At 50.0% G+C, this 16436-nt stretch overlaps 1 protein-coding gene across 1 annotated transcript in view; it reads right to left on the bottom strand.

Moving 5' to 3' along the window:
- Window positions 1-5648: 5648 nt before the first annotated feature.
- The window catches only part of LOC122691282 (proto-oncogene tyrosine-protein kinase receptor Ret-like), a 34320-nt gene continuing 23532 nt past the window's right edge, over window positions 5649-16436 (bottom strand). The window contains 9 exon segments of the mRNA XM_043897924.1: window positions 5649-5920; window positions 7394-7417; window positions 7419-7497; window positions 8545-8682; window positions 9953-10023; window positions 12143-12265; window positions 12348-12562; window positions 13756-13863; window positions 15284-15431. Coding sequence (XP_043753859.1) covers window positions 5741-5920; window positions 7394-7417; window positions 7419-7497; window positions 8545-8682; window positions 9953-10023; window positions 12143-12265; window positions 12348-12562; window positions 13756-13863; window positions 15284-15431 — 1086 coding nt within the window. The 3' untranslated portion in view covers window positions 5649-5740.

Genomic DNA, 16436 nt, shown 5'->3' with positions numbered 1-16436 from the left:
ACGTGGAGTAAGAGAAGTGTGAAAAAGCCGACGCGAAGAAATAGGGGAGAAGAATACGAGCAGCAAGAAAAAAAAAGCAAAATACAAAAACGAGGAGAACACAAGGGGCGAAAATCAGAGGAGGATCAACAGTATGCCACTACGTGGAGTAAGAGAAGTGTGAAAATGCTGATGCGAAGAAACAGGGGAGAAGAATACGAGGAGCAAGAAAAAAAAAGCAAAATACAAAAACGAGGAGAACACAAGGGGCGAAAATCAGAGGAGGATCAACAGTATGCCACTACGTGGAGTAAGAGAAGTGTGAAAAACTCGAGGCGAACAAACAGGGGAGAAGAATACGAGGAGCAAGAAAAAAAAAGCAAAATACAAAAACGAGGAGAACACAAGGGGCGAAAATCAGAGGAGGATCAACAGTATGCCACTACGTGGAGTAAGAGAAGTGTGAAAAACTCGAGGCGAACAAACAGGGGAGAAGAATACGAGGAGCAAGAAAAAAAAAGCAAAATACAAAAACGAGGAGAACACAAGGGGCGAAAATCAGAGGAGGATCAACAGTATGCCACTACGTGGAGTAAGAGAAGTGTGAAAAACCCGAGGCGAAGAAACAGGGGAGAAGAATACGAGGAGCAAGAAAAAAAAAGCAAAATACAAAAACGAGGAGAACACAAGGGGCGAAAATCAGAGGAGGATCAACAGTATGCCACTACGTGGAGTAAGAGAAGTGTGAAAAACGCGAGGCGAAGAAACAGGGGAGAAGAATACGAGGAGCAAGAAAAAAAAAGCAAAATACAAAAACGAGGAGAACACAAGGGGCGAAAATCAGAGGAGGATCAACAGTATGCCACTACGTGGAGTAAGAGAAGTGTGAAAAACGCGAGGCGAAGAAACAGGGGAGAAGAATACGAGGAGCAAGAAAAAAAAAGCAAAATACAAAAACGAGGAGAACACAAGGGGCGAAAATCAGAGGAGGATCAACAGTATGCCACTACGTGGAGTAAGAGAAGTGTGAAAAACCCGAGGCGAAGAAACAGGGGAGAAGAATACGAGGAGCAAGAAAAAAAAAGCAAAATACAAAAACGAGGAGAACACAAGGGGCGAAAATCAGAGGAGGATCAAAAGTGTGGCACTACGTGGAGTAAGAGAAGTGTGAAAAACCCGAGGCGAAGAAACAGGGGAGAAGAATACGAGGAGCAAGAAAAAAAAAGCAAAATACAAAAACGAGGAGAACACAAGGGGCGAAAATCAGAGGAGGATCAACAGTGTGGCAATACGTGGAGTAAGAGAAGTGTGAAAAACCCGAGGCGAAGAAACAGGGGAGAAGAATACGAGGAGCAAGAAAAAAAAAGCAAAATACAAAAACGAGGAGCACACAAGGGGCGAAAATCAGAGGAGGATCAAAAGTGTGGCACTACGTGGAGTAAGAGAAGTGTGAAAAACCCGAGACGAAGAAACAGGGGAGAAGAATACGAGGAGCAAGAAAAAAAAAGCAAATTACAAAAAGGAGGAGAACACAAGAGGCGAAAATCAGAGGAGGATCAACAGTATGCCACTACGTGGAGTAAGAGAAGTGTGAAAAACCCGAGGCGAAGAAACAGGGGAGAAGAATACGAGGAGCAAGAAAAAAAAAGCAAAATACAAAAACGAGGAGAACACAAGGGGCGAAAATCAGAGGAGGATCAACAGTATGCCACTACGTGGAGTAAGAGAAGTGTGAAAAACCCGAGGCGAAGAAACAGGGGAGAAGAATACGAGGAGCAAGAAAAAAAAAGCAAAATACAAAAATGAGGAGAACACAAGGGGCGAAAATCAGAGGAGGATCAAAAGCGTGGCACTACGTGGAGTAAGAGAAGTGTGAAAAAGCCGAGGCGAAGAAACAGGGGAGAAGAATACGAGGAGCAAGAAAAAAAAAGCAAAATACAAAAACGAGGAGAACACAAGGGGCGAAAATCAGAGGAGGATCAACAGTATGCCACTACGTGGAGTAAGAGAAGTGTGAAAAACCCGAGGTGAAGAAACAGGGGAGAAGAATACGAGGAGCAAGAAAAAAAAAGCAAAATACAAAAACGAGGAGAACACAAGGGGTGAAAATCAGAGGAGGATCAACAGTATGCCACTACGTGGAGTAAGAGAAGTGAGAAAAATCTGAGGCGAAGAAACAGGGGAGAAGAATACGAGGAGCAAGAAAAAAAAAGCAAAATACAAAAACGAGGAGAACACAAGGGGCGAAAATCAGCGGAGGATCCAAAGTGTGGCACTACGTGGAGTAATAGAAGTGTGAAAAACCCGAGGCGAAGAAACAGGGGAGAAGAATACGAGGAGCAAGAAAAAAAAAGCAAAATACAAAAACGAGGAGAACACAAGGGGCGAAAATCAGAGGAGGATCAACAGTATGCCACTACGAGGAGCAAGAGAAGTGTGAAAAACCCGAGGCGAAGAAACAGGGGAGAAGAATACGAGGAGCAAGAAAAAAAAAGCAAAATACAAAAACGAGGAGAACACAAGGGGCGAAAATCAGAGGAGGATCAACAGTATGCCACTACGTGGAGTAAGAGAAGTGTGAAAATGCTGATGCGAAGAAACAGGGGAGAAGAATACGAGGAGCAAGAAAAAAAAAGCAAAATACAAAAACGAGGAGAACACAAGGGGCGAAAATCAGAGGAGGATCAACAGTATGCCACTACGTGGAGTAAGAGAAGTGTGAAAAACTCGAGGCGAACAAACAGGGGAGAAGAATACGAGGAGCAAGAAAAAAAAAGCAAAATACAAAAACGAGGAGAACACAAGGGGCGAAAATCAGAGGAGGATCAACAGTATGTCACTACGAGGAGCAAGAGAAGTGTGAAAAACCCGACGTGAAGAAACAGGGGAGAAGAATACGAGGAGCAAGAAAAAAAAAGCAAAATACAAAAACGAGGAGAACACAAGGGGCGAAAATCAGAGGAGGATCAAAAGTGTGGCACTACCCGGAGCAAGAGAAGTGTGAAAACGCTGATGCGAAGAAACAGGGGAGAAGAATACGGGGAGCAAGAAAAAAAAAGCAAAATACAAAAACGAGGAGAACACAAGGGGCGAAAATCTCTCAGAGGAGGATCAAAAGTGTGGCACTACAAGGAGCAAGAGCAGTGTGAAAAACCCGACGCGAAGAAACAGGGGAGAAGAATACGGGGAGCAAGAAAAAAAAAGCAAAATACAAAAACGAGGAGAACACAAGGGGCGAAAATCAGAGGAGGATCAACAGTACGCCACTACGAGGAGCAATAGCATTGTGAAACACCCGAGGCGAAGAAACAGGGGAGAAGAATACGCGGAGCAAGAAAAAAAAAGCAAAAGACAAAAACGAGGAGCAGACAAGGGGGGAAAATCAGAGGAGGATGAAAAGTATGCCACTACGAGGAGCAAGAGCAGTGTGAAAAACCCGAGGTGAAGAAACAGGGGAGAAGAATAGGAGGAGCAAGAAAAAAAAAGCAAAATACAAAAATGAGGAGCAGACAAGGGGGGAAAATCAGAGGAGGATCAAAAGTGTGGCACTATGAGGAGCAAGAGTAGTGTGAAAAACCCGAGGCAATGAAACAGGGGAGAAGAATAAGAGGAGCAAGAAAAAAAAAGCAAAAGACAAAAACGAGGAGCAGACAACGGGGGAAAATCAGAGGAGGATCAAAAGTGTGGAAATACGAGGAACAAGAAAGGTGTGAAAAACCCGAGGCGAAGAAAAAGGGGAGAACAATACGAGGAGCAAAAAAAAAAAAGAAAAAGAAAAATACGTGGAGCAGACAAGGGGGAAAAATAAGAGGAGGATCAAAAGTGTGGAAATACGAGGAGCAAGAAAAGTGGGAAAAACACGAGGAGAAGAAAAAGTGGAGAACAATACGAGGAGCAAAAAAAAAAAGAAAAGAAAAATTTGAGGAGCAGACAAGGGGGGAAAGTAAGAGGAGGATCAAAAGTGTGGAGATACGAGGAGCAAGAAAAGTGTGAAAAACACGAGGAGAAGAAAAAGTGGAGAACAATACGAGGAGCAAAAAAATAAAAATAAAAGACAAATACGAGGAGCAGACAAGGGGGGAAAATAAGAGGAGGATCAAAAGTGTGGAAATACGAGGAGCAAGAAAAGTGGGAAAAACACGAGGAGAAGAAAAAGGGGAGAACAATACGAGGAGCAAAAAAAAAAAAAGAAAAATACGAGGAGCAGACAATGGGGGAAAATAAGAGGAGGATCAAAAGTGTGGAGATACGAGGAGCAAGAAAAGTGGGAAAAACACGAGGAGAAGAAAAAGGGGAGAACAATACGAGGAGCAAAAAAAAAAAGAAAAGAAAAAGTCAAGGAGCAGACAAGGGGGAAAAATAAGAGGAGGATCAAAAGTGTGGAAATACGAGGAGCAAGAAAAGTGGGAAAAACACGAGGAGAAGAAAAAGGGGAGAACAATACGAGGAGCAAAAAAAAAAAGAAAAGAAAAATTCGAGGAGCAGACAAGGGGGAAAAATAAGAGGAGGATCAAAAGTGTGGAAATACGAGGAGCACGAAAAGTGGGAAAAACACGAGGAGAAGAAAAAGGGGAGAACAATACGAGGAGCAAAAAGAAAAAGAAAAATACGAGGAGCAGACAAGGGGGGAAAATAAGAGGAGGATCAAAAGTGTGGAAATACGAGGAGCAAGAAAAGTGGGAAAAACACGAGGAGAAGAAAAAGGGGGAGAACAATACGAGGAGCAAAAAAAAAAAGAAAAATACGAGGAGCAGAAAAGGGGGGAAAATAAGAGGTGGATCAAAAGTGTGGAAATACGAGGAGCAGGAAAAGTGGGAAAAACACGAGGAGAAGAAAAAGGGGAGAACAATACGAGGAGCGAAAAAAAAAAAAAAAGAAAAATACGAGGAGCAGAAAAGGGGGAAAAATAAGAGGAGGATCAAAAGTGTGGAAATACGAGGAACAAGAAAGGTTTGAAAAACCCGAGGCGAAGAAAAAAGGGAGAAGAATACGAGGAGCAAAAAAAAAAAAAAGAAAAAGAAAAATACGAGGAGCAGACAAGGGGGGAAAATAAGAGGAGGATCAAAAGTGTGGAAATACGAGGAGCAAGAAAAGCGGGAAAAACACGAGGAGAAGAAAAAGGGGAGAAGAATACGAGGAGCAAAAAAAAAGAAAAATACGAGGAGCAGACAAGGGGGGAAAATAAGAGGAGGATCAAAAGTGTGGAAATACGAGGAGCAAGAAAAGTGTGAAAAATCCCAGGAGCAGGAAAAGGGGAGAAAAATACGAAGAGCAAAAAAAAAAAAAAAAACAGAAAAATACGAGGAGCAGAAAAGTGTGAAAAATAACAGGAGCATCAAAAGTGTGAAAATACGAGGAGCAAGAAAAGTGTGAAAAATCCCAGGAGCAGGAAAAGGGGAGAAAAATACGAGGAGCAAAAAAAAAAAAAAAAGACGAGGAGCATGAAAAGGTGTGAAAAATGCGAGGAGCATGAAAAGGTGTGAAAAATGCGAGGAGCCAAAAAAAAAAAAATCCCCTGAGAGTTCTGCCCCGCCCTCTCCTCTATCATCTTAAGCTGCTGGGCAATGTGATCATCACACATATTTTCACATCCTTTAAAAAAAACATAGTTTTAAAAAAAATGCCTAAATGTAAATGGATGCAAAGTCAGACATTTACAAACAAAAAGGTTCAGAGCAGACTTTGGTTTCATTCAAACCAGAAACACTCTTAAAAAGCATTACAGAGAGTAAGGACAGTGCAGAGAGCAGGAACAACGTGGCTAGAATCTAGTAAATGCATGTGAAATTCTACCATAGAGTTTGTTTTCAATCCATGTGGAGGGGAGGGTGCGAGGGAGGGGAACATTATTACAGTCCCCCAGGGGTGTCTCCTCCTCTGACAGGCCATCATCATACAACAGTGAGTCGGATGGGGTGGACACGGCCAGGTCCAAGTAGTCCTGGAAGGGAGAGAGACCTGGTCACTCCTGGAGCAGGTCATTGCTGGACATGCCCACCCCTCCCCACCCCCGCCCTGCCTGATAGCAGAAGCCCCAGCCGAGTCCCACCCCGCACCTATCAACCTCTCGCCAGATCTGAGCCCCTGGCCAGGTCTGTCAGCATGAGTTCCCCCAGCCTCTGGTCCTCATCACAGAAAATCACCTCTTGGAGGCAGAAATGTGTTCCCTCATTGTTCTGGTCCTCTCTCTGCAGCGCTAGGGGCACCAGGCCCAGCACTGGAGAACAGGCCTGTTTATAAAACCTGAGGCTCTGGGATTGCAGTCCCGTGACTCATGTGGGAAGGCCAAGACACATTCCCCATCTGCTCCACACTTTCTGGCTTCCCTCCAGGCACTCCTGCCATCTCCAATATCAAGTCAGGACCAAGAAATCTGAGTCATCGGTGTGGGTTTTGCATAAGATGCTGCTAGAGGCTTCAGCTCCCAAGCAGGATGATTTGTGAGGACCGGCTACTTCCACTGCCCTGGTTAAAGGTGTCAAGAATGCTTCCAGTGTGTTTCTGGCTGGTTCTCAGCACTGTTCTAGGAAAGCTGTTTGTAGGCATCAGCTATTACCTCTGTTTAGGGCAAATCATAGGATGTGCCCAAACGATACACCAAGGTTGGGTTTTATTCCAAGGGGCCCAGTCCATGCATCTTGCCTTCCATGTTTGGAGAAATGACAACTTTCAGTAACTGTGTCAATTTAAGGATGAAACCACCAGAGGGCAAGCAAGGTCTGTGTCTATTTTCTTTACTTGCATCCCCAGCATCTAAGGCAGAATACAGGAGGCAGCCCATTGCCCAATCAATATTAGTGAAAACTGTGTTGATTTCCTCTATCACCTAGAGTTGTAAACTGGAGGCACACAGATATGTTGTTTGGCCCACACTGAGCTTTTGGAAATTGCTATAAAAACTGGGAAACATAAACATCCCTTAAAAAGCCCTGGCATGCTGGCACTCTTATTCCTACAGGTTACATTGTCTATGGTAACAGGTCCTTCAGAGCCAGCTGGTAGGTTACTATTTGTCACAGTTTCCACTGCTCCCTTCACTTCCCACCCCTAGCCAGACCCTTCATAGAATCTGAATTTAGGACACATTCATTCCAACTTTACTTCCTCAAGTTCCATTATTGAAAATAATTTTGTTTGGCTTTGGCATATCTTCTTCCCACCCCTGTCTGTGGAGGGCTCTTCCTAAGTGTCAAGGTAAAAATCCTGGTTTCTCCCTAATTTCAAGAAGTCCAAGAGGCCTGGATTAAGGATAAAGGTTCGTGCCCGCCCCGCCCCCTGCCCCCAGTCTGCCCTGCCCCCTACCAGGAGACGACATGACCATCTCACTCTGCACAGCCGCACTCTGCCTTTGTATTGGGAATTCCATGAACTGGGGTGAGGGAAGTGGCACCAGGGATTGGCTCCGGGTACTCACTCTGCTCTTAACCATCATCTTAGATATCTAGGTCTTTGCTGATGTCGGCAAACACTGGCCTCTTGTCTGGTTCCCGCTTCCAGCACTGCAGCATTAGACTGTACCTGGTGAGACAAACAGGTGGGTGGTGACAATCCAGCAAGGATTGCCCAGTCACAACCACCACACCCAGTACAGTGCACCTGGGCCCCAGAGGCTCTGGTCCAAAATCCCAAAGCTGTTCCTGTGTCACTGACATCCTTCTCTGAGTTGGGCCAGGGTATGATGGGTCAGCAGGGGCTCACAGTGTCTGGCGCTGTGGTCCAGCCATGCTTGTTATGGCAGCTAACGCAGAAATGCCAGTCCTTAAAACTCTTATGAAGGATGAACTGTGTATGAACACAAAAACCTGCCAAGCACACTCTGTCTTGCACCTCCCTCCCTCCCTCCCCTGGGGCTCTGGCAGGGCTGCAGGGGCCACCTTGTGGGTGAGTGCTGGGCCTGTGCCTGCCAGTCTAGGGTGCCCAGGGAGGCAGCACCTACTCACCCTTGCACTCCCACAGCCCTGAGCCAGGCACATGGCAGGTGCATGACAGACTTTGTAGAATGAATGGACCAGTGTGTGTCTAACTATGGATGACCCCCTTCTCATGTGTTCTCAACCTGTTCTCCAAGGATCATCTGATGGAACCACCATTTGATGAGAAGATTCTGGTGCCCTCAAGCTGAAGTCCAGGTGCCATCTGCCTGCTCTTTGTCTGCCTTGGTGTCTCCACTTGGGCGCTCCCCTGTATGTACCCCTGGGGCCATTCTGAATTACCTGCCCCTCCCCAAGCATCCTGGGACAGGTCTCTAGCCTTAGACTGAAGCTGCTCCCTCATCCTTCCACCACCTCTCCTGGGGTCCTGCTCCCCCTCAGCTTGTAAGTCCCCCCAGGAGGCCCACCCAGCCCCCAGTGGAATCTGGGTCCCCAGCATCTGCCATCATGCCCAAGGGTGGTTCTCTGTCATCTGTGCCTTTGTCTTAGCCCGTTGCTTCCAGCTGCCCAGCTCGCCTAGGGCTGGCACCCAGGGCTGCCCAGCAGTGGGAAAGGATGAGTGTGCATGACCCCACCCCTCCAAAACCTGGAGTGTCAGTGGCTGGGGAGGCTGGACCAGAGAAAGCATGCTCACATCTCCTCGCTGCAGTTGTCTGGCCTCTCCATCCGATAGTCTGTCTTCAGAAGGTTGAAGAGCCGCTCTGGAGGAATCCCAGGGTAGGGGTTGCCGCCCAGGGTCACAATCTCCCACAGCAGGACACCAAAGGACCACCTGCAGAACCAGAGGGCCAATGAGCGACTGCACTGAGTCTGTGGCATCCTCAGCGCCCCAGATATCCTCCCCCTGGGCAGCAACAGGACCCGAGTTCCCTGTACAGAGAGTGGTCCAAGTGCCCACAGTTTCAGCCTAGGCTGACCAGACAGATGGAAGTGGAATGGAGGCGGGACCAGGTGTCTGCCTGCCCTGCCCCAACCCCCTGGCAAGCTGCTGCCCAAGCTCAGCCCCCATATCCAAAAAGGGCAGGTGGCTGACCCCTGAGGTGAAGCTCTGTAGCATCAGAGACGGCACAGGGAATGCAAATGAGCACAGTGAAAAGCAGGTCAAACTGAGGCCACAGGGCACCAGGGCACTCTGCAAAACCCCTTCACCTTTTCTGTGTGCCTGGAAATTTTCATAAGATGTTAAAAGGAAAAAACACTGCAATGGGAAAATATCAAGTGTGAGGGAAAATTTACTGTCAAGTGGGGACAAAATCATCACAAAACAGCATTATCACACAAGCCCGTTTACAGTAATAAAGAATGCCTGCATGCCACGGACAACTCTAGGCAAGGCCTGTGAGTGCTGGCCGTAGTTATTTTGGGATGGTGGGGCCCCATTGACTTTTAGTCTCATTATGCTTTCCCCTGCATTTCCAGTTGTTTTACAGTCCACTTGGTAATCAGAACACAGCTGTTAAAACTGTTTAAGAATTGCCTTTTCACAGCCTACTTTATTTAAAACATGCAAGGCTGTTTACAGCAGAACATTTGGAAACAAGTCTGTTGTGGTTTTCAAAACAATTGAGAATGCAGTTGGACTTGGAAGACTTGAGTTTTGGTCTTGGAGCAGTTTGGGTACCGGAAACCCATTCAAGGTCACTCCACCCTAAACCTGTCTCTGGGTGGGGACCAGTCTCCAGGGACCTGCTTGAAGCCCGCTCACACTCAGGCTCACAGAGAGGGAACTGTTCAGCTGGGACTGTGTGTCACTGAGATGTCCAAAGAGAGGGCAGGGGAGGTGGGGGAGGCAAGGGGGCTGCAGCTATGGCTCACATCCTCATGCATTCCACCGTGGCACTCAGAACTACTGCCTGGGCCTTTGCCATTTGCTGTGTGAGTACACAAAGCTTCCCCATCCACAGCCCCCCAGTTTGGGGAGGTCACTCTGGACGGCTGGAATGAGCTGACAGGGACTCAGGGCAACTCTGTTCCCCAGCAGAGCTGCCCAGACAGGTGCATACATGTAACCTCCACCCCAGGAAGGCAACACCCAGACTCACACATCACTCTGGGTGGTGTAGATATGATCAAAGAGGGACTCAATGGCCATCCACTTGACTGGGATCCGACCCTAAGGAAGGAGTGAAAGAAAGGCATTAACGTTGCTCTGAGATCCTAGGAACTGGTGTGTGTGGGGGACACATCTCAGGCTCTTTCAGCTCTTAGGGAACACTGAGTAATGACTCCAGTGTGTTCCTGGGTAGAGGCCAGCAGCCCAGCCTCACAGGTGCTGGAGTCCTAGCCCCGCCTTCCTAGGCTTGGCTGAGACCCCCGAGGGAGTCAGTCGGCCTGCCCACAGCTATACAAGGTGTGCTGGTCATGCACCACATCGCAAGGAATTGATGCTAAGTGCAAGCCAGGCCCCACTGTGGTCACTTCTCGGGAGATCAGGGGCACTGCACCCTGGGTGCTGCCCAGTGGGTAGGCTGGAAGCACTTCCATCAAGATCTCCCCTGATTTCTGAGGGTGAAGGGGTCTGGGAAGCCAACATCCAGTGTTTCCATCTTGGGAATTTCTGACACAAATGAACACACTAAAGGCCTTTCTAAGAAGCTCTGAGCGAAGAAATCAATGTGAGTGTCTTGAGTCTGATTTTTCCCTTATTTTATCCCAGGGCCCTTTTAGCATCCTCTAAAAGACTGTCCTCCACCATGGAGAGGCTGGAGTTCAACCTAACAAATCCTTTCTAATGCAACTTAAGAAATAGCTTTTTGGTACAAATAGATCAGCGGGCTTTCCTGGTGGCTCAGTGGTAAAGAATCCACCTGCAGTGCAGGAGATGCGGGTTTGATCCATGGGTCAGGAAGATACCCTGGAGGAGGAAATGGCAACCCACTCCAGTATTCTTGCCTGGGGAATTCCATAGACAGAGGATCCTGCTGGGCTACAGTCCATGGGTCGCAAAGAGTCAGACACGACTGATCGATTAAACAACAACAAACAGGTCAGCATCAAGGCACAATCAATTAAAAAAAAGGCATTTGCTTTGGATTTTAATGCATTTATTGTACTTCTTTTTTTTTTTTTAAAGTACTATTTAGGATTCATACCCTACATGAAGTGTGACTGCTTCGAGGGTGTGTGTTTCTAACAATGCAACCTGCAGGCTGTGCTCTCAGGGGCCGAGCTTGGGCACCTTGTGCTTCCTTGCTGGGTGACACAGGGCCTTCCCGAGGACCAGTGCATCAACAGGAAGTTCCATCCAGCCCCCTCCACGGGGTAGGGAGCACCCCTCTCCACTTCCCCTTCAGCACTTCTAAGATGTGCTGTCACAACAGAAACCCCACAAGAAATCAAATGTCATCCTCACAGCCCCAGGAGCACCTGGGCTTCACTCGCCCCTCAGAGCAAAGCTGAAGTGTATGTCGTGGCTTTCTGTGTTTTTCTTTTTGAGCAGCATCTGTTCTGAATGCCAGCTTAGCTGTGTGTCTTGAGGGGGCCTGTGATCTTCCCTGTCTAGTCTGTCACAGGGAGGCTACTAGAAAGGGGTTGGGAGGATAGCAGCACCAAGAAAGTCAAGACCAATGTCACAGGGAAGGGGACCATACCAGGGAACCAGGTTTCCCAAGAAGGTCCCCGAACCACCTGTTTTAGTGACTTGGAAAAAGCTTCCCAAATCTCTACACTGTAACTCTGGACTTTGTCTCCAGGATCCTCCTGATTGCCTTCCAAACTCACTTAGTCAGCCATTCCTAGGCCCTTGGACCAGGAGCATACCCTGCTGTAAAGTGGTTCAATCCTTTCTGTAAAGAATGACTAGCAAGCTTGGGTTTAATTCATTTCTTTTCCCCAAGCAAAGGACTAAAGTTACACAGAAAGTAAAACAGTGACCTTCACTCTGCAGCAGTGAGAGGAGCAACTGCAGACAAGAAGATTGTTATTTCTGCAGTGGTGGGTGACCTTTAGAAGTGATAGTGATGAAAAGTGAGAGAAGCTGCAGGAACCCCACTCCCAGCAGGGAGCTCCAAAACAGCACGTGTGGCTGTGAGGAAGAGAAGGAACAGGCTCAAGACTGAGTCCTGCTCTGGGTCTCTGGGGACCCAGGACTAGGAAAGAGTTCGGGGATGAGGACTGGAAGTTTGCACTCTAAAAACCCGCTTTATCTTCCTCAGATCAAAATCTGTCCCCACCCTGTGGGCTCCCTGACCATGCCCTCTGCCCTCAGGCCATCACACCCCAGAGCCTGGTACCTTGCTCCTCTTCACGTAGGAATCCTCTTCATAAACATCTCGGGACAGACCAAAATCTGAGATTTTCATCCTGTGGCCCTCGGCTACCAGGATGTTTCTGGCTGCCAAGTCCCGATGGACAAGCTGTGGAAAAGACAACAGCAGGGACCCCTGAACCCCGGGCCAATCGCTGGCGGAGGGGGCGCGGGGCTGGGGCGGCACGCACCTTCATCTCAGCCAGGTACTGGATCCCTTGTGAGATCTGCCAGGCAAAGGAGACAAGGTCGCCCATGGTCAGGGCCTGCTCCTCCAGGTTGTCCAGGTAACTGGAGTTGCGGCTGCCCCCGCTGCCCACGTAGCCAGGTCCCGCCTTGCGGCTCTCTCGGAGGAAGCCCCGCAGGGAGCCGTACTTGGCATACTCCACGATGAGGAGCAGTGGCCCTAGGGGCAGAGCAGTAGGTACGTGGGCTGGCTGCTTAGGTGACCCTGGGCAGGCAGAAGTTGGGCCAGCACGGGGCAATCGCTTCCAGCAGCCTGAGGACTCAAGCCTCAGCTCACTCTCCCATCACTCTGCTCTCCACCTTGCAGCACTATGTTACTTCAGTCATGTCTGACTCTTTGCGACCCTATAGACTGTAGCCTGCCAAGCTCCTCTGTCCATGGGATTTTCCAGGCAAGAAGAGTGGAGTAGGTTGTCATGTCCCCCTCCAAGGGATCTTCCTGACTCAGGGATTGAACCCAAGTCTTTTACATCTCCTGCATTGGCAGGCAGGTTCTTTATCACTAGTGCCACTTGGGAAGCTCCTCCATCTTGCAGGGGCTTTGGATTCCAAAGCCAGCTGCCTGGACAGTTGACCACAACCTCTTTCCTGGGTGTCCAGGGCAAGCAGTCACTGCATTTGAAGCTGCCCTGGGAGATAACCACTGCTGCTCGGATGTCAGGAACTTTCTGTACCCCTGGTCTTGCCACAGTATGGCCTGGGGACAGCTGATGGAGGCAGAGGTTCTGGACTGCCCCTGGCCACCCTCTCCCTGCCCTGCCTGCTCTCAGGCCACAGTCCTCCCCGAGGCCCGGCCCTGAGTGCTACTGGTGCCCCTGCTGCTCTCTCCCTGTCGGCCTCCCATCTCCCTCACACCCGAAATACACATGCACCCACGCGCACATGCACACACACACACACACACACACACACACACAAAGTGGGAGGCCCCCAGGGTGGCAAAGCAGTTTTGGAAGACTAATAGAGCAAAATGCTCTTATGTGAAAAATGATCTGCCATTGCCTTTGCCACCCCAGGCTGGGGTGGGGTTGAGATCACCTGGAGGTTATGGCATATCTAGTAGGTGCCCAGGAGACACTGCTCATCTCTGGACTTCCCTGTCTTAAGGGCTCAGCCTGGGGCAGGGTGCTGACAACCAGGATGTCGCCAGAGACCCCAGGGAACACTCCTGTGGCAGCCCTCATGGTCCACTGACACACAAGTTTCAGGCAAGAGCCAGAGAAACCATGCTTCCAGGAAGAGAGAGGACAGGTGCCAGAGAAGAAAAGGATGGGGATGAGGGAGAATGCAGAATGGAGCAGCCCAGAGCCCCTGGCTTGTGCCCAGCAGCTGCTAGTCCCCGGCTGGTCTTACCATCCTGGCTGCAGGCCCCGTACAGCTTGATGACTTGCGGGTGGTTGACCTGCTTCAGGAGGTTGAACTCTGATAGCAGGTCCCACAGCTCGCTTGGGGAGGCATTCTCTGAAATGCACAGAAACAAAGCAGGTCACAAAGTCCCTGCTACCACCATGCTGGGTCACAGGCGCAAACGAGGGGTCTACACAGACTTGTCTCCTTCCCAGACATCCTACTCAGGTTCAGACTGAGGCCTGCCAGGACCTCACTGCTTGGAGCTACTCTCAGCCCATGGGAGGGTCAACAGCGGCCTCAATTGCCTACAGGGAGTAAGAACCAGAGGAGCGCACTTCCATGTGAGCAGAGTCTTTCCATGGAAAGCCTTCTGGGCTGGGCTATGCATGCAAATGGCATTATTTCCCTGCAATCACCATCTCTCAAAGACAGTGGCGTTAACCCTTCATTAACCCTTCTGGGGAGGTAAAGGGACTCCCTGGTGTCCCCAAACACCTGCCAACCAAGCACTTGGCAAAGGGGGGTGAGGCCCTGGAGAAAGGTGAAGGCCATGAGACTTCACAGAAGTCGTCTTGCCATGCTGAGTGTGTGTTTTCCAAGGGCAGAGATAGTTGTGCTCAGGAGCTTGGGTGTGGAGGTCTCCTGGCCAACTGTCCTCCTGGGTCATGGCCCCACATCCCACTGCCCAGTTGTGCCACTGCCTCTGGCTGTAGACTTGTCTGGAAATGAGAAGACAGCTGCAAGATGGGGCATTGGAACCCTTTGGACCACACATGAGTGACCCAGGGCCAGTCTCACTGTGCCCTCTTAGGGCCTGGGGTCTCATAGACAAGGGGCAACCCCAGTCTGAGGGCCTGGGTAAGTACACAAAAGTACCCGGCACTGCATGGCTCCCCGACTGCTGAACATCAGAGTGCATCAGCCTAAAATGTGCCCATCACATGGCCACTGGGCCCTCAGTTGGTCAAGCTGAGGCAGAACTCAGCCATGGCAGAGGACTGTCTACCCAGTCCCTGCTGAGAAGCAGCAGTGAGGATACCCAGCATGTGCTAAGACTGGGGCAGTGCTGGCCCACTAAGGGCTGGGGGGGATGGGGACTGGGAAAGGCAGGGACCTGGGGGACAGGGGCCAGTCCTTACAGGTGGTCTCTTCACCAGGACCTCAGTGGACGCTTGGCGAAAGAAATTAATGGGGCAGACTGAGGTGGGGAGAGCTGTCGGTTTTGAACTTAAGGGCTTTTAATTTAAACTCGGATCTTTACCCAACATTGATACACAAGCAACATGGCTCTGAAAGCTTTCAAGGGAGGAATGTCTTACCCTGCTTCTCCAGGGACCACACCAGCCCACATCATCCATGGTGGAGGTCCCTAGACTGCAGCCACTCAAGAAGAGCAGGGGAGGCGTATTGGTTCTTCAGGAGGCAGCAGGCTGATTGCCAGAGTCCTGGCTGTCATAAGGGCTTCATCCACCCACTGGGGCCCCCGCAGGTGTGAGTGGCAGAGCCCCCTGTGTACTGCCTGGGCACGTACCTTTCAGCATCTTCACAGCCACAGTCGTGTACCCTGCTTTGCCTTTCAGCCGAAAGGCTGTGGCCTTGACCACTTTTCCAAATTCACCTTCTCCCAGAGTTTTTCCAAGCACCAAGTTCTTCCGTGGGAATTCCCACTTGGGATCCTCCTACATTGGGTTTGAAGGAAAAAGAGAGGGAAGAGAGATGGCGAAGGTAAGAAGAAAGGAAGAAGGCAAGAGCCGGCGGACAAGCTCCATGTGCAGACGGCCGACTGTCACCTGAAGTGACAGGTGACAGTCACCATGTCCAAGGGCAAGACCCCACAGTCAGGCCCTGAGGTGCCATGACAAGATGCGTCCCCCCACAGGAAGGCAGGTGTTGCCACAGACTGGCTGGACTCCGTATGCTCATACCCTCACTGGCCTCCATCTACTATAGATGCCCTGGGCCACCTCAGGCCCAGGGCCTGGTATCTCCAGTGAGAGAGTCAGGGTTTACTCAGCACCCACAGGTGCTCACAGGGGGACCACAGCCTCTTCCCTGGGACTCAGGCCCAAGCCTCATGGCACCACCTCTGTTTTGGACACCAGGCACTGACAGTGGCCCAGGCTCCAGGACTTCCAAGAGAACTCAAGTGGCAGCTGTGGCCCCAGTTGCCTACCAGCCCTGCACTCCCAGCTACAGGATGGGGTGTCAAGAACACCTTCCTGGTGTGGCAGCCTCTAGAAAGTTACCACTGTGCCCCTCAGGTACCCCCCCATCCCTCCCTGACAATGTGTGGAAGAGTCTGCTCCTCCCACAGCCCAGCCACTGGCCAGAACTTGCACACACCGGCCTTCCCAACACACCATGCCCACTGAAGACCCCTCTGGGGTGGGGTCTTCCCAGACCCCAAGACTGGCTCGAAGACCTGAACTCTGGGGATGCTGAAGCCTGTCTGGAACCTGCCTTCCCGTCAGCACTGGATGCCCAGGTCCCCAAGTCTTGCTGTGGCTGGGTGTGGGCATGGCTCCAGGGGCTGCTTATGATGTGCCTGGCAGGCTCGCCTAACCCACAGACACACACTGGTGACCCACTGCCCCCCCCCCAGGGACCAGAACCCTGTGTTCTTACGTCTGGGAGCAGAGGCAGGCTCCTCTAAGCACCACGGCCAGGGGCGCCTTCCAGCCAGC

The sequence above is a fragment of the Cervus elaphus genome, unplaced genomic scaffold (genome assembly GCF_910594005.1).
Source record: "Cervus elaphus unplaced genomic scaffold, mCerEla1.1, whole genome shotgun sequence".
In the NCBI taxonomy this organism is placed as follows: Eukaryota; Metazoa; Chordata; class Mammalia; order Artiodactyla; family Cervidae; genus Cervus; species Cervus elaphus.
The sequence above is the reverse complement of the archived record's forward strand: the minus strand, read 5'-3'. Positions and strand labels throughout refer to the sequence as shown.